At 36.2% G+C, this 21224-nt stretch overlaps 4 protein-coding genes across 6 annotated transcripts; 2 read left to right on the forward strand and 2 right to left on the reverse strand.

The window, feature by feature from the left end:
- Positions 1-1824: 1824 nt before the first annotated feature.
- LOC147546579 (uncharacterized) lies at positions 1825-6958 on the forward strand. 3 transcript variants are annotated; one of them, XM_086673847.1, is made up of 5 exons: positions 2103-2179; positions 2322-2417; positions 3100-5856; positions 6133-6467; positions 6892-6935. In XM_086673847.1, the coding sequence occupies exons 3-4, from the start codon at positions 3181-3183 to the stop codon at positions 6427-6429; spliced, it is 2973 nt and encodes a 990-aa protein (XP_086529973.1). In that variant the 5' UTR covers positions 2103-2179; positions 2322-2417; positions 3100-3180; the 3' UTR covers positions 6430-6467; positions 6892-6935. The 3 variants fall into 3 exon arrangements, with proteins under 3 accessions (XP_086529971.1, XP_086529972.1, XP_086529973.1); XM_086673846.1 differs by having other exon boundaries at positions 1842-2417; positions 6892-6958; XM_086673845.1 differs by lacking the exon at positions 6892-6935 and having other exon boundaries at positions 1825-2417; positions 6133-6800.
- On the reverse strand, positions 6959-11246 carry LOC147546580 (uncharacterized). Its single transcript, XM_086673848.1, has 4 exons — positions 9921-11246; positions 9002-9786; positions 8517-8900; positions 6959-7927 (listed from the first exon to the last, which is right to left on the reverse strand). Exons 2-4 carry the CDS (start codon positions 9308-9310, stop codon positions 7271-7273), a joined length of 1350 nt encoding a protein of 449 aa, XP_086529974.1. The 5' UTR covers positions 9311-9786; positions 9921-11246; the 3' UTR covers positions 6959-7270.
- A 2489-nt stretch (positions 11247-13735) lies between these two features.
- Positions 13736-17950, forward strand: LOC147546581 (phosphatidylinositol:ceramide inositolphosphotransferase 1-like). The gene is made up of 12 exons (XM_086673849.1): positions 13736-14535; positions 14631-14720; positions 15163-15249; positions 15329-15397; positions 16037-16117; positions 16553-16624; positions 16783-16843; positions 16935-17037; positions 17174-17269; positions 17364-17410; positions 17513-17640; positions 17736-17950. Exons 1-12 carry the CDS (start codon positions 14503-14505, stop codon positions 17811-17813), a joined length of 945 nt encoding a protein of 314 aa, XP_086529975.1. The 5' UTR covers positions 13736-14502; the 3' UTR covers positions 17814-17950.
- Positions 17951-18478: 528 nt separating this feature from the next.
- On the reverse strand, positions 18479-21003 carry LOC147546582 (uncharacterized). Its single transcript, XM_086673850.1, has 2 exons — positions 20008-21003; positions 18479-19075 (listed from the first exon to the last, which is right to left on the reverse strand). Exons 1-2 carry the CDS (start codon positions 20466-20468, stop codon positions 18850-18852), a joined length of 687 nt encoding a protein of 228 aa, XP_086529976.1. The 5' UTR covers positions 20469-21003; the 3' UTR covers positions 18479-18849.
- Between the last annotated feature and the right edge of the window lie 221 nt (positions 21004-21224).

Genomic DNA, 21224 nt, shown 5'->3' on the forward strand with positions numbered 1-21224 from the left:
ATATGGCCCCCTTTTTTGATGTAATTGTCCTAACTACCCTTCCTTCAAATCTTCTTTCAAAATTAAAAATAAAAATAAAATTATAATTCCACCTCATTTCCTCTCCACCACACATCTCTCTCCATGTCAACTCCCTCTCTCCACATCACCTCTCTTTCCAACTCACCTCTCTCTCTCTCCAACTCACCCCTCTCTCTCTCAACTCACCTTCATCTTCTCCGATTGAATTCGCCGGCCGGAGATTTTTCCAGCCGGCGACTTCAATCAGAGAAGATGAAGGTGAGTTGGAGAGAGAGAGAGGGGTGAGTTGGAGAGAGAGAGAGGGGTGAGTTGGAGAGAGAGAGAGAGGGGTGAGTTGGGAAGAGAGAGAGGTGAGTTGGAAAGAGAGAGGGGTGAGTTGTAGAGAGAGATGAGGTGGAGAGAGAGATAGGGGTGAGGTGGAAATAACTTTTTTTAAATGTTTTAAATTTAGAATTAAGAAGGGTAGTAATGACATTTACTTGAAAATAGGGGGCTATATTTGAATTTACGAGAAAAAGGGGGCCATAAAGGGAGCTGGTCACAAAGTAGGGGGCCATATAGGAATTAACTCTTGTTTATTTCTATTTACACCTCTCAAAATATACCCATTGACGTGAGAATTTTCGTCCTATTAGTAGTGCATCTCTCTCATGTGAGGTTAGATTCTCTAATGACTATTTTACAACTAATTAGGTATAATCTAGAGAATTTTATTTTATTTTTATTTTTTATTTTTTGTTGAAGGGTACATAAGAGGAATCAAGTTGGGTAATTTGATATCCGTATAATCAGTATATCTTTTCATTTCAAAGTCTAGTGAGAGTTAATTATGTAATCACTTCGAGTTATTATGTAGAACTTTATTATTGATACAATAACCTTACAATAATAATATAACATATTCTAATCTCGTAATTTCGTTATATTTTTCAATATTATTGTATGCGAAAGAACAAAACATAAAAACAATCGTAAAAGGAAAACATTCATGAAAATAGTTTTGACATCAGTAGTGAAAAAGTAGTGGTCTCGGGTGTGTCAGTAACCATCACAGTACTAGTTGGAGCTCTTTATTAAATTTCAATATCTATTTTGAATATAAACTCTTACCCAAAGGCTGCATCTACTAATATAAGTGCTAATAACTTAGCAACAAATACTAGACTAGGTAAACATGTATTAACATGGTCCTACACAACAAATTCTCTATTGAATTATCTTAAAAATGATGTAGCCACTGCCATTAGTGGCAGATACTTTTTTTTTTTTTTGATGAAGGATTAGTGGCAGATACTTACTACTACTACTAGTGAATAAATAAATAAGCCTAACCTAGCATAAGAACTGTACCATATCAAAGAAAAAAAAAAAAAAGTGTAGCATACCGTAAATCCGGGCAACTAAATAATTGAATACAGGACCACTTTTCCTCGGATCTCGTGTATAATGATCAAATCGACCACTAGTAGAATGTCGGTGATCATTTTTCCTTCCAACTTTTGAGTAGTCATCCTCTTTCTTTTCTTACACAGTCAACAAACAAGAAGACATTGTAAAAAACACATTTGCCTCCATTTTCTTTATTTTTCGATCCACACAATCTTTTTGTTACTCAACTACCCCCACCATTTGACAATCAAATTCTCCATAGTTTATAGGTATTTAGGTAATTTTACTTTCTTCCCCCTCTCTTTTTACCCAATCCCACTTCATTTGGGACCCAAATTTTGTATTTAAATTTAAAAGTAGGAAGACTATAATAATCCAAAAAAGAGAAAAAGAACACTTAAAGAAAGAAAAAGAGGCCAAACAAAAAAGACAATGAACCACTACACACCTTAAAAACCTATATCCTTTGATAACACACCAAAGTAACACCGACTCCGGTCCCAGTATGTATATATCGGATTCCGATTCGTGACCCGGTCTCATTTGAGATTTATTTTGGGAAAAGTGGGTCCCAATTTCTGCAATCTTGCTTTTTGGCCGTTTGATGAAAATGAAAGGCTCTTCACGCTCTTCCTTGTCACACTCTCTCTCTCTCTCTCTCTAAAATTGTTCTGGTTCAGAATAAACCCTCTCACTCTCTATCTCTCTTTCTGGATTTGTTTCTTCTCCCTGTTTATCATCAAAACGCATCTCTTCTTGCTTGTTGTTGGTAACTAGTAGAAGTTTTCTCATAGTTACTAGTAGTAGTAATTGATTTCTTCTCAATGTTTTGTTGATACGTTTCTTTACTTCTAATCTAAGTTTCTAACCTCTTTCACCTACCTCCTCCTCCTCCGTTACTGATGATAAAGACTGATAGATAAAGCAACAACAGATCTTCTTCTTCTTCTTCTTCCAGATTAAAGAGTTTTACGCTAACGACATTCATCTGGTTCCTAATTTGTTCGGTACGTGTTCTTATAATCTTGCGATTTCAACGAATTTCTCAATTCCTGTTGTTAGAATTGTTGGTATAATGCTTTTGTTGTCCAGATTTTTATGTTTTTAGGTCAGATAATTTTGTAGATCTACTAGTTTTTTACATTCAATTTGGTTTGCTGACATGAATTTTGGGGCAAATAACATCAAAGTAATAAAATGTTGATTGTGAGAAGATTAAAGTACGCTTAAATCGAGAAAAAAAAAAAAAGTGAATGCGAGACGGACCTTTTTTTTTTTTAATACTGTAACTTTTTCTATTTATCAGTATTTTGCAGGAACTAGAACTGCTTCATACTGTGTTTTAATTGAGTTCCATGAACACTGAATTCCTAGACTTCAGCTTTCTCTGTCATTCTCATTTGTTCAAACCTTTTGATTTTGAACAAATTAGGGTTTTTGTGTCACTGAAACGGAAAAAACATACTATAAGAAATTAGGCATTCCAGCTTGACTCTTGACCTCACCACCCATGGAAAGGCACAATTATCTTCTTATGTTCTTTGTTTACAGAAAGTATAAGGCATCCAATAGGAATAAATGTTATGATTGTTAGAGCTATAGTCCATTATCCATGCAAATTATGTTTCATTACTTTGTGCTATATCGTCAATTAGTCTGTGAAGAGAATTTTTTTCTATTTATTGGCAGTTATTGCAGAAGCAAGGAATATCAATAGATTGTTAGAGATCTTTGGTACGTGCCATCATAAATAGGAGTGATGCAGGGTAAATGGAACCTCTCAGATTTACGGATCACCATGGTGATGACAAAAACATATCGATGTATCGTCAAACCTCAAAGGAAGCAAAGGAGAAGATTGCCCCAGCTACCCAAAGTTTCAGGTTGGGAGACAAGCTAAAAATAGAGAAGCCCATCAGGAACTCGCATGCTTCTGTCGATAATGAAATAAATCATAATATCAGCGAAAGGACAGTGTTTCCAGTTCAGTTTTCGGGGGGACTACAAAAACAATCATTTGATAGGAAAGGAGCCAAAGACGACGAGCTTGTTAAGCACATGTCTAAATTACCAAGTTATCTGCAACATGTGGAGAAGGAAGAAAACCTCCAAAAGAAGGTCTTGAATTTTGGGGTTCTTGACTGGCAGCGCGTGGAGAAATGGAAGTACAGTGAAAAGCAAGTGCCTTGCAGACCTAGAAGGTATTCATCATCGACTAGTAATACTTCTTCCCCATTCTCAACAATTGGGTCATCTACTATGTCTACTGGAAGTGACAGTGGCATGTTGGCACATCCGAGGAAGGAAATCTCTTCATTGAGCTCTCACCTGACGACGTCTTCCAATGAAATTCGTACTCGTAGTGGCAAATCCTTAAGAGGAAAGTCAGCAGCTGTTCAGGATTTTAAAGCTCCCCCAGTGAAAGGCTCAATTAGGCAGCAAAATATCCGGGGAATAGATGTGACAAAAGGTTCTACTATCAAGCTTGAAAAAGGTAGTGAAAGAAGTACAGGTACGAGGATAGTCACAGAAATACAAAGTTCGCTAAGATCAGAAAATAGTGAGGCAGTGTTCTGTTCAAAGGGAAAGATGAAGACTTCAGAAGATGAATTTACACACAAAACAAATAAGTTCCAAGAGTTCACACTTCCTGACCAGAGTTCTGGTGGCAGAAACAAAACAATTGTTCTTCTTTTGCCAAGAAGTTCCAGCACAAAACGTTGCTCAGGGCCGATAAAGCAATCTGAATTGGAAGACGGGAAATTAACTGCAGAAGCAAACTGTCGGAGATCTTCAGGCAGCAATTTGGCAAATGATGTTCAGTTTGCGGAGCTGAATCCTCCCATTCCACACTCAAGTCCTCTGTCCTGCGAAATTGAAGGCAGCAAACACTCAGATGTGGGCTTGCCTAGCAAAGAATCGGATATAAGGCAGAGGCCTGAATCAACAAGGTTCAAGGGAAAATCCACATCGCTGAAGTGTAGGAGATTTTCGGATAGCAATTTTGCTAACTACATTCCGTCTGCGGAGTTGAATTCTGACGTTCCACACTCAGGCTCACTGTCTTGTGGAATTGAAAGCCTTAAGCAGCCAAAAATGAATTCCTTGAGAACTGTTGATGCTCGGAATCCAAAATTTCTGTCTGATTCAGCTGACATGCCATCTTTTCAAACTAAAGATAAATCGGTAAAGGACACGACAACTTCGAAACCTACAAAGGTAGTTCTAGTCGAACCTTCCCTCGGATTAGGCCTGAAAGCGACAGAAGCAGCTGCTGCTAAAAGTAGAAATGCATCCCCTAGTCGTCGGCCCAATGTTGGTTTGAGTGGGATGAGTAGAAGTTCCAGTTTCAAGGAAGGTTCAGCCTTGCCACTTTTGAGCCCAACTTACATTACAGCAAAGTCTGGCCCAGTAGTATCAGATTCTTCTGCCGAGAATTCGAACAAAGAAAAAGTTAGCACTAACAGCAGAGCTAAGTCCAGCCCTCTGAGAAGGTTATTAGATCCACTTCTGAAACCCAAATCAGCAAACCGGGTCAATGCTACAGTGTCATTCCAAGATGAATCATCGCCAACGCAGGGTATATCAGAACCATCTCATGAATCTTCCGTGTCCCAGGCCGTAAAAAGAGGTCTGGATTTTTCAAATTGCACGCCCACAAACTCTGAGGGTTTACATCAAGACGAGAAGCACCGTACATCAATGGTGCCAGCTCTTTTGCAAGTTACTGTTAGGAACGGGCTACCTTGGTTCACATTTGCAGTAAACAAGAACAAAGATGTTCTTGCAGCTACAATGAAGAAAATTAGTATCTGCGGAAAGTACGACTGCAGTTGGATGTACACTTTCTACTCCTTTCACCAAGTTGCAAAAAAGAGTGGAGGGTGGATAAGCCAAGGAAGTAAAGTTAAAAGTCGTGAATACGTTCCTAATGTTGTCGGTGAAATGAAAGTCACCAGTGCGCAGTGCTCAACTAAGCATAGAAATAAAGATCAATGTATGGTGAGAGAATTCATATTATTTGGTAATCAACCCGGACAAGCAGGTGAAGATACACGACATTTCGAACACAAAAGTGAGCTCGCAGCCGTTATTGTAAAGGTCCCAAGAGAAGCCACTGGGACATCACCAAGTGGTGGGTTTGAGAATGATAATTCTGCAGATTCATCTAAGATGAAGTTGTCGGATTTCTTGCCAGAAGAGACCTCCTGCTCCAGCTCACCAAGTACGGTTGTTTTACTCCCAAGTGGCTTTCATGGGTTGCCAGCCAGCGGACGACCTTCACCACTGATTCATCGCTGGAGATCGGGTGGAATATGTGACTGTGGTGGTTGGGATGTTGGTTGCAAACTACGAGTTCTTTCCAACCAGGAAGAAGAACTCAGTGAAAGCTCATGCAAATCCAAAGCTTTTACAGCACCAGAGCAGTTTCATCTTTTCGTTGAGGTACTTCTACCTCTACTCTTACCTTGACTGTCCTCCATTTTTCCATTTTATCTTTGATTATAGTTTTATCTATAGGAGTTTTAAGCATCTTCGGTTCTCCCTTTTATATATTTGAGAATTTCTTTCATTCTGAACTTAAATTTTATATGCCTCAAAAGATTAATTTCCATAAGAATTTTTTCATAGTATCAATTAGCTAAGGATTTGGATGTTATAGTATCCGCGATGATAAAAGAGAAGAACTAAATAAAAATTCTTCTTAAAAAAATTCCACAGGAAGGAGTTAAAGAGCACAAGCCGTTTTTCAGCTTGACCACTTACAAGAAGGGAATTTATTCAGTTGATTTCAATACATCTATCTCTTCATTGCAAGCCTTCTCCATTTGTATAGCTTTCCTACATAGTAGAAATCTTGCTGATCTACCGGAAACGGGTAACCTTCTCGGTGAAACAACTTCATCGGAACCCATAACGATGAAAACTAATAGCATGAAGGATGCAACGTCAATTGATTGGACGAGTATATCAAATTCTGCCTCATTTCCACCTCATTCTCCTTTTGCAAGGGTTTAGTTACTCAGAAGGTGCTAGCAGACTTCGTCTATCTAGTCGTAAGTAAATATTTAAATAGCAAAGTGTTCAAGGACCGAAACAGGTATTCCACAGATGTACTCAAATCAACTTAATTGCCGAAAATTGCAAATGTAACGAATAGTGAATAACCAGTTCCAAATCAAGATAAGGAACTTGTTATTCACAGTTTGTTTGGCAATTGAGTCTAGATTTGCTTTCATATCCTTAGTAATAGTGCTCAATCTCTATTTGAATGTGCATAATGAGACAGCCTGGTAAGAAGAACCCTTTGTATTTTTTTGTTTATGGTATTAGTTTGTAAAATCAGCAGCAAGAATGCTTATATATGAAGTTAATAATCTTGATATCAATATTTTGTCCCTTTGCTACTTTTGCTTTGCGAATTCAATATCGTACATAATCTCGTTCAAAGAACTTCTTAACTGTTTCTTTTGCACACAGATCCTGTCTCGAATAAGAACAGTGCCGAGAAGAAAACAAGAAAAGACAATCTCAAAGAGAAGAAAAATAAGGTAATAAACTCTACTTAACTCTACATTAATATAAAACTACTAACTACAGATATTCTAGGACACTAAGAACTCAAGTTCACAACCACATCAGTGAGATCGAATCCAGGTCGATTTAGGGAGAAAACCTAAAAGCTAGGAGAGAGCCGTCTACTCAGTCCATCGAGGAAGAGTGTCCCTATTCCTCTGCCTCTTTTAAAAGAGACAATGCCTCCAAACCACTTTATCCAAGGGTCTTTAGGGAGGTCATCTACATTTCTCTTTATCTAGTAAAATGTAAAATATATGTACAACACAAAAAGGTCTCGTGGTTAGATAAATTTGTAGTCTTCGTCGTCACCGTTCGTTGAGTTGTTTGATGAATTTGTAGAGTCTGAATCATCGAAAGCAACTATCTTCGATAAACCAACTTTAACAGGAGGAACAGTTTGAGGTTTGAACGGTACACGTATATTACTCGAAACAACTTCACACCCATCTTGTAGTTCTTTCCTGAGATCAGCAGGAGGCAAGAAACAATCCATGGATAATCCCTTTATGTTAAAATCTACCTCTTCAATTGCCCAAACTTCTTCCATTCTTGTTCTTGAATGGGTTTCAGAGTTCTCACCGAATCTTAACAGCGAAACAGTTGTTCGACCGCCATGTGCGATGTTAATTCCATCGACATGACGATAATCATGGATCAAAGATTCCATGGTGGTTTCCCAGTAGACACTTTCATCACCTGTAGAATTCTTTATCCTGAGGAGGTGAGTGTCTTCTAGCTGAACAAGTAGACCAGTTCTTTGGCTGAAATAACCCCAAACCGTATGACGTATGATCTCTACATTACTGCTGCTTCTATCTTTCAATGTGGTTTGTTCAGCTTCGAGTTTTAGTACAAAACAGTCTTCATCGTTTATCGCTTTCTCTCCTATGCAGATCGAATTCGAAAATAGATTTGCTGTCAACTTTGGATCAAGACCCTGTTTCATAACATAACCCAAATTAAAACATATTCCATATATCCATCTGCGATCTTTTTTAATCTTTTATTTTGCATTTAAAGATCTATCAGTTATGCGTGATTACAAATTTGTCAGTTCTGTATATGACTTGACCCAGCCCTTGTAATAAAATGTCTATATAGACGTGTTGTCTACGATGCTTTAATCAGTAGGGCCAGTTAGATGGATCATATGTCTAAATCAAATTGGGACCCATCATCATCAATAGCTTTATCTTTTTGAGCTTTAATAACAGAAGAATGCTATTTTGCACGAAAATGGGACTATCGTAGCCTGAAAACTGATGTGGCCAGCTCTCACTGGTCTGGGCATTTTCATCTCTACACGTCCGGACCAATGAAAGCCAGCCACTTCAGTTTTTGGGCTGTGGTCAGTTCATACTACATGATAATGGAATTTCTATTGTAAAACAATTGTGGTGGTAGACCAGCAGGAATCTAGCTAAAACCTTTAACTTTGAAGCATCAAAATGAGTGTAATTAATTGAGTAGTTTAAGGTAATCTTCTAGATAGATAGAGAGAAGAGATGAACCCTAAAAAAACTAACCTGTAAGGAACGACGAAGAGGTCTCGGTGGTCCACGAGAAGCGTGAGAATGGTGCCATGGAGTTTGTCTCCAGGCAACTTTACCATCACTTCCTGCACTTATCTTACAACCAGACAATACCAATTCCAAACTCCATAGTTCTGGTCTTTTCTGCCATAATACAAAACCACCCACTTCTCCTCCATTACCATACTGACGAATATTGTTCTTAACCTTTTCCCCCTTTTTCTGATGATGGCGTTGGTTTCTCTCTCTATCACTAAATTCTGAAGTCATCATCTCCACCTTCCCCATTGCATACATACTATCTATTCCATTTAATGCACTCTCTCCTCCTGTTGCAGCTATATATTGTTGTACTATATACTTCGCCATCGAATTCTCCTGCAAAATAATAATATGGGTTTTGTTTGTTTAGTTTGAGAAATTAAACAAATCCAGATAGAGAGAAAAAGAGAAGATGGGGTATATATATATATACTTACAATTGGCATGGTATTTTTGATGTTTGGGTTAATAGAGTGATCATCACAAGGAATAGGAAGAGGGACTAATGGAGCACCGACGACACCAAGTAGTATTTGGAGTTCAGCGTTACGACCACCGAAGAGAGATGTCATAGATTGTGGTGATGATTTATCAAGTAATTGAGTTTTCATCCATGATTTCATGCTGTTTTGCCATGATTTACCACCTCCATTGGTTTTACAAGTGAACATTTCTTCTGGTATGGGTACTTCAAGAACTGTTTCAAGTCCATCTTCACGATCATAGTTTGGACAAAGCTTCCTCATTTCTTGGATGATGATGATGATGAGAAACAACAAATGATTGTTACAAAATTAAAATCTTCTTTCTCTCTCTAAGAACATAAGTTAAAGCTCAGCTAGCTATAGATTACTTCTTTCTTCCTCTTCTCTTCTCTTCCTCTTCTTTTAAATGAGAATTGAATGAGACAACTTGTAATGAGTGGGTCCCACAATGGTGCACTTTACCAACCGACCCTTGCCTCTATTCTAACGTGCTCCGCTTGTTTCTCTCTACATCGTGTCCGCACGCCTCTCTCTCTCTCTCTCTCGTTTACTTCAATTTTACACTTAAACTTTTGTTTGTTCCTTGTTGGAGTCTGGATATGAGTAATGGTAGGGAAAAAAAAAACTAGACATACTTTCCATAGAAATTTTATGTGTTTTGTCGTAATTTGTGTGTCCGTAGATCAAAATTATAGAAAAACACGAATCACAACAAATCACTTTAAAATTGGATGTTACTATATGCAACTTCAGTTTTGCTAAGGACAACTATTAGACAAAAATAACTAAATAAAACTAACTAAAATTGTTATCTAAATTGCTAACCAACACCAACACTTTTTATGTTCCTAACATTTTTGCTAAGGACAACTTCTGTCTAATTTTTATTGTCCCTAACATTTTTCAAAATTAAAGTGGTCCTCGCAAAAAGAGTTTGTGCGGCGAGTTATATTTCCTGAAGATACGCACCACGTGTCCCTCTATTTTTTTTGTACTCCATAAAAGTCAAACTTAAACAAACTCAAATTAAAAAGAGTATCTAAATCATGGTATGCACGATCTTAAGAAATCAAGTTCATGCTCATAATATTAAGTCATGAATGCTTCCTTTCCTTCTTTTACATTCTCTTTTTTATTTGATTCTTGAGTATCCCTTTCTTTTCATTTTTTGTTCTAAATTATTGGTTTTGACTTGAGAATTGAAGTAAAGTAAACACGCGAATACAAGTGAAGTGTTTTCGAAAAAGAGTTCTTAATGTGAAATTGTCTAAGTTATCTCTTCAAAATTAGTTCATGTTCGGTTAATCGGTTGACTTTTGCAAAACTAAAAAAACATCTACTATAAAATTTATTTGAAGTAACCAATATAAAAACTTGTTAATTAAAATCATTGCTTCTATGCCGTCGAATATACTATTGACTTCTTTTGTTATGAATTATGTAATGGGAAGCCAAACTTTTAAATTAGGAATAAATTTATGAAAAAACAATAGTAGTAGTTTGATTTGATTTCCATCTTATTATATGTGGTGGACGAGGGTATGAACATCAAAGGGACAAAAGACACTTATCCGGCTGTCCTTTCATTTTCGTTATCGTTATTGTCTTAATAATCATATCAAGTGTTGTCATTTTTCATTTACCCAAAAGACAAGAATCAAATTTAATGTTATTGAATTGAAACTTAAATTTTTCTTCTTTCTAATTATAGATTTAATCATCATTAGACATAATGATCGGATGAAAACAAAATTAATGGATAATGAGATATTGAGATACACTGTATAAGTACATGTAGAATTATTCTTTCGACAAACTTATTTAATTTATTGAAAATGTACCGGCGGATGTTAAATAGCTTAATCATAAAAATGATTTGGAGAATCTCTTCCACCCATACCAAAATGTACACAATATTGATTCATTGTTGTTTGATAATTATTAGCATCTTATAATATATATAATATATAATTGAGAGATGATCTACTGACATAAGATTGTCTGATATTTTCTTCAGAGCCACAGGTACGTTTGTTTGTTTGTTTTTTTAATGAAGAGATAGATAGATGCATACTTCCAAAAAGAGCAGAGTAGTACTACTAGCTAGTAGTTGTATAATGCGGTCGTCACTCACAAAAATTTGTATGTACCTAACTAATTAGTTTGATGGAGATGTCAACTTGGCAACCTCCCCTCTCTCTCTCTCTTAATTGGGTCACCACCACCACCAAAGGGACCAACACCACTTATAGCCTGCTCTCAACAACCGTTCTTCAAGTAGTACTATTCTAACCATTTTATTAGTTCATTGCATGCTCATCCAATTAACAAATGCCCACCATGGGATATGTCAAATTTTAGCCTAAGAATGTTAGAGAGAGAGAGAGAGAGAAACAAGTGCTCCTCTCATATTTTTTAAGGGCATTTAATCATTTGTGTTGGAAAGTGAATTTTTATCACCTTCTGAAATCTGCCTGTCAAGTGATTCTTAAAAGAAACCGGCCGGAGTGTATCAGAGAGACTACAGGCCAGACACATGGAGACATGGTCAGGTACTGAAACATAGAGTGCCTATAAAAACACTCCACACCAAATCATAATCTGCTGGCTTATGGGGGACAAGTTTGAAATTCGATGGCCCAAGTGGAGGATGTTCTAAGGACGACCAACTTTACTAAAACTCCTCCCTTTACTTAGACCCCACCCTTTGCTAAACGCACCCCCTTGTATAGTAGAAAACCATTGAGATGAACTGGTCTCTTTGCTACTGTACCAGATTTTTTTTTGAATGTGCTGGCCGTTCGTGCGTATATTTCCGTACTTGATTGGTAATGTATGGACTTTTTTTTTTGGGACCTCCAGAGTTTTATGTCAACACTGTTAACCAGTTGGCAACCAAGTGTTGACGTAATGTATTGATTTTGTGGGCTATTATACTAAATCTTTTGGACATGTATCTCTCTTAAAAAAGATTAAATTACAAGTAGATTTGATTACCGATAGCAAAAGAACAAGCCTCCATAACCATAAGACATTAAGTCAATATTCATTAAAGAGTCTCTCCATCGGGAATTCAAATTCTGCACATGTTTGTTTGTATAGGAAAACAATGTGCTTCTTTTATTTTATTCTTTTAAAAGTTGATATTTTTCTTGAATTCATATGTTTTTTTATTTGTAATAAAAACACTAACATAAGTTAAGAGGAAAAACAAAGAACTATGTAATACACTAATACTATAAAGGTTTTGTGGATAATAATCAGATTCTTATAGAAGTTAAGTTACTAGGAAGCCAAAGAACTTAGCTCAACACTAAGCAATTTAGGAAAAGAAAGCTAACTAAACTACCTAGGCCATGAAGTTACCTTCGCCTTCTTTCCTTTCAGTCTCTTAGTTATAGAAGTTATCTTGCCGAAAACGGGAATATTTTAATTTCTAGCGGTTGGAGTAGTTGAATAGATGTATTTACTTATACGTATCTTTTCTACAAAAATAAGAAATTTTTAAGTGATGCAACAATGAGTTAGTTGCATTTGGTGGTACAAATTGGACAAAACAAAAATAAATGAAGCATCTAATTCATCCTTGGGTATCTTCTTACGTAGTCCTTTTTTTATGTCATTTATTTACATATATATTATCTCAAACTCCAACCTTTCAATCCCTCATCTCATTTTTTTCTCTAGAAAAACAATAGTATTAAATTGCCTACCAATTTTACCACAAAAAGGACAAACTTGAATAGCCAACAAATGTATGAACTTTTTTAAAAAAAGTTGTGCAAATGATCACGGTAAGTGACTCAAATATTATTTTTGGTGATAAAACGTGTGTGTGTATATATATATAATCGTTAGAAATATCCCAGGCAAGTCTAAATTTTGGTGATAAAATAAAACTCAAAATCTAAAACAAAGGCCAAGCAAAATGATACTAATATTCCAAATTCACATATCACTATCTCCTAAAATGGAACTTTACATCTATTAGACAAAATTAAGGCCCTACATTAATAAGAATTTGTGTGCTGTTCCAAGCATTTAGTCAAACAAATTGTTCTCCATGTAAGAAGATCCAATACATAGACCCAAATCGTTAGAAATATCTCAGTCTAAGTCTAATTTTTAGTGATCAAATAAAACTCAAAATCTAAAACAAGGGCCAAGTAAAATGATATAATTGTTAGAAATGTCTAATTTTTGGTAATCAAATAAACAAGGACCAAGTAAAATGATATAATATCACAGATTCACATATCACTATCTCCTAAAATGGAACTTTGCATCTATTACACAAAATTAAGGCCCTACATTAATCAGAATTTTGTGATGTTCAGTAAAAACAATAGCATGTGCCACTTTCAACAAAAAAAATAGCACGTGCCCCACTTGAAATTTTATAGAGATTTAATGACTTTCTTGCTTCAAACTTCAAAGGGGATGATATGAAATGTTATTCATCTCTTTCCCCCAAAAATGACATGGCTGGACACATGCTAATGTTTATTAATGTCACCACCCAATAGTCATTTTTCTTAATTTTATTGGTGTTGTAAGTAGTTTTTAACTTTGTCGTAATCCACGTGTGTTTATTTGTAAGTTTATTAAGGTGATATAATGACGTGGTAAACATCTCCGTGAAGTCGTCTATATATAATCATATAATTCCCGTTTATTTCCATCTTTGTAATGACAAAAAATGTTGAATATCTTTTAAGAAGTTCAGGGCACTAGTGTGTTATAGGGAGTGTGTATGAAGAAGAAGAAGGTAGGTAGTTACGTAGTAAATGGGCCAGTTTGACAGACAGACACGAGTTAACTTGTTTTGGTGTATATAGGGTCCATATCAATAGTTTTAACAAAAAGAGGAGAGTAGTTAAAGAATTTTCATTAATGTAGGGAGTTAATATTAAAAAAGGGGAAAATGAAGTGATTGAAATAGGAAAGTGGTAAATAAACTGGTGTGGTATTGAAAGAAGCCCCCCCACTTCTTCCACCCTCTTTTTCTCCATCTGGGTCGACGGCTTCAGCGGCGTTGTTGAGCGATTATTGTTTCCTCTCTCTCTCTACCTGTCGATCCGTGTTCAGCCCCGCGTTGCGTTGTTGAAGAAGAAGAAGTAGAGAGAGAAAGAAGAAGAAGATAGATACAACATTTATTAACTGAAACTCCACGCCATTAAAAACCTAACTCTTTCTATTTTTATCTGTTTCGAAACTGTCTAGATCTTTATTCTCATCCGTCTTCTAATTGGGAGGAAACTGGTCCGGTTGCTGTTTCTTATTGATTCTAATCTTTACGATCCAAAGAGGAAGAGGATTTTTAGTTTCTGAGATTTGTTCGAGGAGGTGGAGGAATCTTCATAGTTCATCCTCTGAAGGCGATCAGAATTTGAAATTGATGATGATGGTAGGATTTTGAATTAGTATGGCGGCATTGGTTGATAGAATAAAATATGACGTTTTACATTGCTCGCGAGTCTTCAAAGGTGTTCTAATTTCTCATTCTGATGATTCTGATTTGTTAAGTTTTAATATTGGTATTTATTTTGTTTCTGATTCATCTTGATTTTATTTTGACAAGTTATGGCGAAGGATTTGCACAGAGACGCTTGTAGAAATGAGTCTTCTTGCCGAAAAATGGAAGCTTCTTCTTGCCGGATTGATTTTTCAGGTATTTCATTCAACTTTTTCATTCATTCTACTTTAACATTCTAGGGTTTAAAATGTTCCCTTTTTTTTTTGGCTCCGTATTTGAAATTGGCACCTGTTTCTCTTTCTCTTTAAAGATTTAAATCTGCAAATGAAAATCAACTTTAAATGTAAACAAATATGTAAATAGGGCCAATCTCTCTGTTCTTCTATATATACACCCTAGAGTTTAAATGCTTGATATGGTTTCCATAATGACCCACTTTCTCTTTTCCAATTTAAAGGCTTGAACTTGAAGGTTAATTCTATTTTGATTGGTTTGTCAATCACGAATAGGAATAACTTGACACCCTGTTTTTTAAAACCAGGTCATGGCTTTCGATTATCTGGTTACTCTGTAAACGCAGTTGCCTTCATGTGATTTATGTGGTTTAGTGGCTTACATTATTGTTCTGCGTTTTTAGTACATTCATGGTTTGGCTGCTCGAGGAGTTCATTATTTGCATCGGCCTGGACCAACACTTCAAGATCTTGGATTTAAGATTCTTCCGGTTTGTACGATATCTTTTGTTTCACATGCTTTTACAAGTAGTATTAGTATTTTTGCTCTGACACTTTTTGTTATCGCAGGAGCTTGGGCAAGACAAAGCCTATATTAGTGAGACTGTATTCTCCCTTGGCTTTTTCTCCTTTGTCTTGGTAAGGTTCTTCTAGCAATCTCCATTATTTATAGCTGCTGTTTTCCTTTTCTACGTATGCTCGTTGCCGCGTTGGTGGGTGAGGGTAAAATATCACATTGAGGGGTTAATGAGTAATGAATAACTTAGCCGCTTTCACGATTATTTCTTCTCTGTTTGTGCTGAGCTATTCAAAGTTCGTCCGTTGCTTATATTGTACTCCTCATTACGTTATGGAAACACAATAGGCTATCGTCAGGACATTTGTACCAACAATTGCTACACTTGGAGTCAAAATAGGAAACAGAAAGATTGGAAAAATTTACAATTCACCTTCAGACCTTCTCTATTCTAGCCATAATTTGACTTGTAGTCTAAGATTCTAAGATATTATACTATCATCGTTTAGAACAGGTCTGAATGAATTTGGCAGGTCGCTTAACCATGCAAGAATGAGCGGGTATTCATCATTTTTCGTAGTTGCAGATTGAGCAGAGCAACGTAGTATATTGCATTTGGATGAATTTGCTTCTTAGTGTAGTTTAATCAGTTTTCTCACTCTACATTTGACTGAACTTTTGTTTTGACAAGACTTTTACATTGGAGTTGCATATATGTAGAACTCGTCCTATATTTCTAATACGGTGCAAATCTGTTGCAGTGGACTTTTCACCCGTTTATATTTCAGAGCAAAAGAATCTATACAGTTATGATATGGCGGAGGGTCCTGGCTTTTCTGTGTGTAAGTTTGGTTTGAGTGTTTTTTTTTTTGTTTCTAGATGTCTGTAATCTTAAGGTTCTCGTTAGCGTTCTTACTGGTTGAGGTTGGAAGCTGATTTACTCTTGCAAGCTCCTTTACCAATTACCAGAATCTATAACATGTATCATCTTGTTCTTAGTGTTAGATTAGCAAGACTTTGATGAGGTTAGCATGAGAATATTGTTCGTGTGCTGACCTCAGATTAATTGCATATGCATTGGGCTGAGATCCACATGTCAACTGTGTCCCAAGTTAGGATTTAGATTAGATGGTGGAAATTATTATGGATATATGTTTAGTAGGTTGCACAAACTCTGCAAGATGAATCTTTCTTGGTTCACTCGCGACTTAGTTATTGCTTCTACTTATCTTTTCATCAAATTGACGTTCTTATATGCTTTTTGTTTGTTTTTTTAGGCTTCTCAAGCACTCCGAATTGTAACATTTTATTCTACTCAACTTCCTGGTCCAAATTATCATTGCCGTGAGGTACAAGTTTGGTTTGGTGTTCAAATTTTGCTTGAGATTATTTGAACTTCAGATGAGCGATGCATCTCAATAACCTTGAGTTAGTAGGAGTATTTTTCTAGCTAAAGGATGAATAATCCTAGAAAATTTACGTATATGTACTTCTTCGCCTTTTTCAGGGTTCAAAACTTGCCAGGTTACCTCATCCAAAAAGTGTCGCTGAAGTGCTTCTAATCAATTGTAAGTCAACTCTATATCATTATTTGCTCATGTTTGTCAGATTATCTTCAAAGTCATCTTTGACATTAAATTGTTTTGTTCCAATGTCCAGTTCCTCGGGGTGTGATATATGGCTGTGGTGATCTGATATTTTCATCTCACATGATCTTTACTCTAGTCTTTGTGCTCACTTATCAGAAATATGGCTCGCGAAGGTATTTTGTCTTAATTATACACTCGTGCTATGATGACAATCTAAAATCTTTGTTTCTACAATTTTTCCATCTTAGCTTCTCTCAAGAATCCAAGTTGTTTTGGTAGTTCTACTTACAAACAGTTGGATACTTCCAGGTGTATCAAGCAGCTTGCTTGGTCGATTGCTGTTATCCAAAGTTTCCTCATTGTTGCATCTCGCAAGCATTACTCAGTAGATGTCATTGTTGCCTGGTAAATAGATAATTTTCACCTTATCAATCTTCATCCACCAATCTAGAAAAGCCAAGTTTCTAATGCAGATCAACAATCCACTGTCTACATGCAGGTATACTGTAAACTTGGTTGTATTCTTCTTGGATAAGAAGTTGCCAGGTTAGAATGTGATTTGTCATTCTATTCTCTTCTTCGGTTTCTTTATATCGAGTCTCCCCTCAGTTGTCCTGGTCACTAACAAGTTATATTTTCTCTAAACAGAACTACCAGACCGAACAAATGGAACGTTATCGCAGTTGCTGCCTTTAAGCACCAAAGACAGGGATATCAGAACAAAAGAAGAACACCACAAACTGTTAAACGGAAATTCAGGGGATGTACCAGACCGGGTATTGTGAATTGTGATGAGTTCTTTGTCTATTTCGTTTACTTTTTGCTTCTCGATCATGTAACAATTAGTGAATTGGTGAATATGTTTTTGCAGAGACCGAGAACTCAAGTTAACGGGAAGATTTTAGAAGATTTAAACCATGCCCATGATACGGAAAAGAACGGTGCATAGAAGGTTGTAGGTTTATAGAAAGATATAAACCAATGTCCATCTCTGCAATTCTATGTATTTTGCACATTCTTGGTACAACTATCTCCAACAATGGAAAACCTCAGTTGTAATTTTAGTGGATCTGGTTGTTTTGTGCTTGCTTCTGTGTTCTTTTACTTCATGGCATTTCAGATCGCACCACTAATGATGCTCTTAGCATGGAGTTTTGTTTCGAACCGATGGACACATCAAGTTGATGAAGATATCTCCTTGTGTGCATTTAATGGATGAAGAATAACAGATGATGGTTCATAGTTATGAAGAAAGCAACGGAAAGCTGGAAAAGGGTGGGAGAACCAGACAGGTTAAAAGACCGAAGATGAATGAATGGCTTATTTCATGATTAATGAATAGATCTGTCTCAATTATCATACTTCGGATCCTCCAATGCGTAAATAAAGTCTGTCGCCTTCAATATGTACGGGATTCCTAAAGAACCCCTAAAACATGAAAACATAGTTTGCATTCTTGGCTCTTGCTCCTACTCATACTCTCATTCTTGTCACTCCTTCGAAGGGATCATATTGAACCATATGAGAGGCCTCCCTACTCGAAGTTCAGAAACCCTTTATGCGCAGAATGAAAGCAACATTGGAGGAGCTATCTAGTTGAACAAGCTTAGTGCATTTTGCTGCAAATTCCGACCACTGTTTATGCTTCTTGATAAGAAACCATTTACATATACTGAATCACAGATATAAACCTACTCAATCTACTACATATACTGAATCACAGATATAAACCTACTCAATCTACTACGACTACATATACTCAAGTACTAGTTTTATGTCGTGGAAAAGAAACGCAACAATAACATTACATCAACGAGACGATTTTCTGCTCCTAAACTTTGATTGAACTGAAGATGACATACGCGTATAAATATTGCTAACTCTGCAGTGGGATCTGCTAGCTATAAACACAGAAGGGGCTTAAGATTTCTTCCCGATTTCATCTATCACGTTTTTGAGATTCAAGATGAACTTCTTCGACAACTTTACGATCGTACATTGAAGTGAAAGAGCCAAGAGATGACAAAGGCAAATAGCATACAAGCAAGCAAGAAATTCAGGAATCGGTGCCCATGCCAGAAGCTTCGAGTCTCGCCTGGTGGAGTTGATGGTGCTGTCGTGGAATTACTTGTTTCATTCCAATTCTCCATGAACTCAGTCTCGTTTACACCAACTACATTGTGCGCAGTCGATCCACAAATCTCGCAGGTTCTGTGAAAGTAGACATTGAATTAATCAACATCGTCCAGTTTAACGTAGTCTAGTTTAAGAGCATGAATCTGAATATGAAACATATGAGAGGGAAGCATTTATATGCACAAGCACATTTCTGCAAAATTATCTTATACTATCGTTTATATTTCGTACAACATGTAATTAAATTGAGCAATTGATGAAATTATATAAAGCGTCAGCTTCTGAAATATGTGCACTCCCACGAACTCCTAAGAAGGGAATTTTTCAATTTCGTATCTGTTTTTCGGACCAATTACAGTTTACGATTCTGTATCTTATGATAATAGATAGTCGCGGAATCTTGATAATGGGAATCAAATTATTGAAAAGACTAATAACCAAAGAATCTTAAAAAGAGGGTAAAGAAGTTTGTGTTCTAGTGAATGTAGTAAGAACAAACACTGAAGAGGAAACAGGACTTCATTGTATGCTTTTCTTTTTGCTGTTTTTCCTATTTCCTGGTTCCCCTTTATGTTTAATACTTAAAATCATCTCCTACTTTTGCTTTAGCTTTTCCTTTTTTCTCTCTCTAGTGATTCTCTCTCTCTCTCTCTGTCTTCTTTAAGTTTCTAATACTATGCTTCATATCTTTTAGAAGAGCCTCCCCCTCAATCAAATACCTAAACTTTAGGTAAAATTTCAGTAAACTAAATTGGCAATGAGTAGAGAGGACTAGACATTATATTCTTGGTTGCGCCCTTCTCCTCCAGTGTGGGACAATTCTCACACTATGATCTCAAATCTAGAATAACATATGAGGTAAGCATTTAAACCCCAAATTCTAAGAATCAAGGTAATGAGTTTTTTTTTTTCTCCTAAAATAGACAAAAATCCAGCATTTAATAAGTTAACAAGAACCATAAAACAAAAAAAAAAAAAAAAGGAAAGATTTTTAATTTTGAACTTACTTGTTTCCTTTAATCTTGAACCAAGCTTCAGCACAATGTTTATGAGCAGCAGCTAAATCATTCTTACAAGAACAACCAAGTTCAATTGGAATTCCAGATTCTTGGTTAGTATCCAAACTCAGATGACAAATCCTACAATCTTTCTCAACTTTACCCAAATGTGATTTTGGAACCCCCCCATGTTCAATATCTACTTCAACAACTGATCGATCTGATATAGTAGAACTTACTGAAGAGTTTCGATTTTGGAGTGAAACCCTACCAATTTCAAGATCAGAAACACTTGAATTCCTAAAATCATCATGAGACCCACCACCTCCATTTGAATTAAATGGAGAATGCCAAGATCTATCTTCTGCATCTGAAAAACGTAAGCTTTGATCATCACTTTCACAAACTGAACTCCGGCTATTATTACCTTGTTCTAAATCAACTTGGGGTTTCTCTGTTACTGGTTTCATTTCAAGAAAAAAAAATCTCAGTCAGAGGAAGTGGTGGGTATTTTACTCTTCTTCTTCCTTCTGAGACAAAAGATGAAAACCCCTCTCAAAGTTTGAGCATTTTAAACAAGGAAAGAGAAAACTAGGGAAGAAAAAGTAGTAGTAGTAGTACTAGTTAGAGCTGATGAAACTATGGGTATGAGAAGTAAAAATTGAAAAAGAAAAGAGCTGCTACTTCTATAAAATTGAAGGAGGAAACCTTTATTAGGCAGAGAGATTCATGGGTTTCTCCATGTTTAAGATTTTCATGAAGAAACCATGGATAAAGCAGGTTATTAGAGAGAGAGAGAGAGAGAGAGGAGTGCACAACAGTAGAGATGAGAAGAGAAGAGAGAGAGAGAGAGGTCTTATAACCCACTTTTATACGTAAAGAGAGGAAGGCCTACCGCCTACCCTTACAAAAATGTAGATAGAGTAAGAAAAAAAGAAGAGGAAAGAGAAGATGAAGGATTACGAGAGAGAGAGTAAAAAAGTTGATGAATATGAACTTGTGGTTATCTGTGTAACAAAATACTGTAGTAATATTTTGTCTCATTTGGAGTTGTGAGAATAGTCTCACATTACAGAAGGGGTAACTAACAATCAAGAATATAAAGTATAGGTCCTCTCCACTCATTGTCAATTGGTTTTGAGTTGGATGGCCGCAAACTTAACAGTAGTTAGAAATATTAAGAAGTCACACTTCTTTTGTTAGGCAAATAAAAAAGATCAATTCAT

The sequence above is a fragment of the Eschscholzia californica genome, unplaced genomic scaffold, assembly GCF_041429995.1.
Source record: "Eschscholzia californica isolate CP2 unplaced genomic scaffold, dmEscCali1.0.p SCAF_4, whole genome shotgun sequence".
NCBI lineage: Eukaryota > Viridiplantae > Streptophyta > Magnoliopsida > Ranunculales > Papaveraceae > Eschscholzia > Eschscholzia californica.

What these genes read in the sequence shown, in the direction of transcription:
- LOC147546580 (XM_086673848.1), bottom strand. Translation starts at nt 9,310, where the DNA reads ATGAGGAAGCTTTGTCCAAACTATGATCGTGAAGATGGACTTGAAACA. An exon ending in TCAAAAATACCATGCCAATT is followed by an intron (nt 8,901 to 9,001) that starts GTAAGTATATAT and finishes ATTATTTTGCAG; the next exon opens with GAGAATTCGATGGCGAAGTA. An exon ending in CTCTTCGTCGTTCCTTACAG is followed by an intron (nt 7,928 to 8,516) that starts GTTAGTTTTTTT and finishes GTTATGAAACAG; the next exon opens with GGTCTTGATCCAAAGTTGAC.
- LOC147546579 (XM_086673845.1), top strand. Translation starts at nt 3,181, where the DNA reads ATGGAACCTCTCAGATTTACGGATCACCATGGTGATGACAAAAACATA. An exon ending in AGTTTCATCTTTTCGTTGAG is followed by an intron (nt 5,857 to 6,132) that starts GTACTTCTACCT and finishes AAAATTCCACAG; the next exon opens with GAAGGAGTTAAAGAGCACAA.
- LOC147546581 (XM_086673849.1), top strand. Translation starts at nt 14,503, where the DNA reads ATGACGTTTTACATTGCTCGCGAGTCTTCAAAG. An exon ending in TTGCTCGCGAGTCTTCAAAG is followed by an intron (nt 14,536 to 14,630) that starts GTGTTCTAATTT and finishes TATTTTGACAAG; the next exon opens with TTATGGCGAAGGATTTGCAC. An exon ending in GGGTCCTGGCTTTTCTGTGT is followed by an intron (nt 16,118 to 16,552) that starts GTAAGTTTGGTT and finishes TTGTTTTTTTAG; the next exon opens with GCTTCTCAAGCACTCCGAAT.
- LOC147546582 (XM_086673850.1), bottom strand. Translation starts at nt 20,468, where the DNA reads ATGAAACCAGTAACAGAGAAACCCCAAGTTGATTTAGAACAAGGTAAT. An exon ending in TTCAAGATTAAAGGAAACAA is followed by an intron (nt 19,076 to 20,007) that starts GTAAGTTCAAAA and finishes CTACTTTCACAG; the next exon opens with AACCTGCGAGATTTGTGGAT.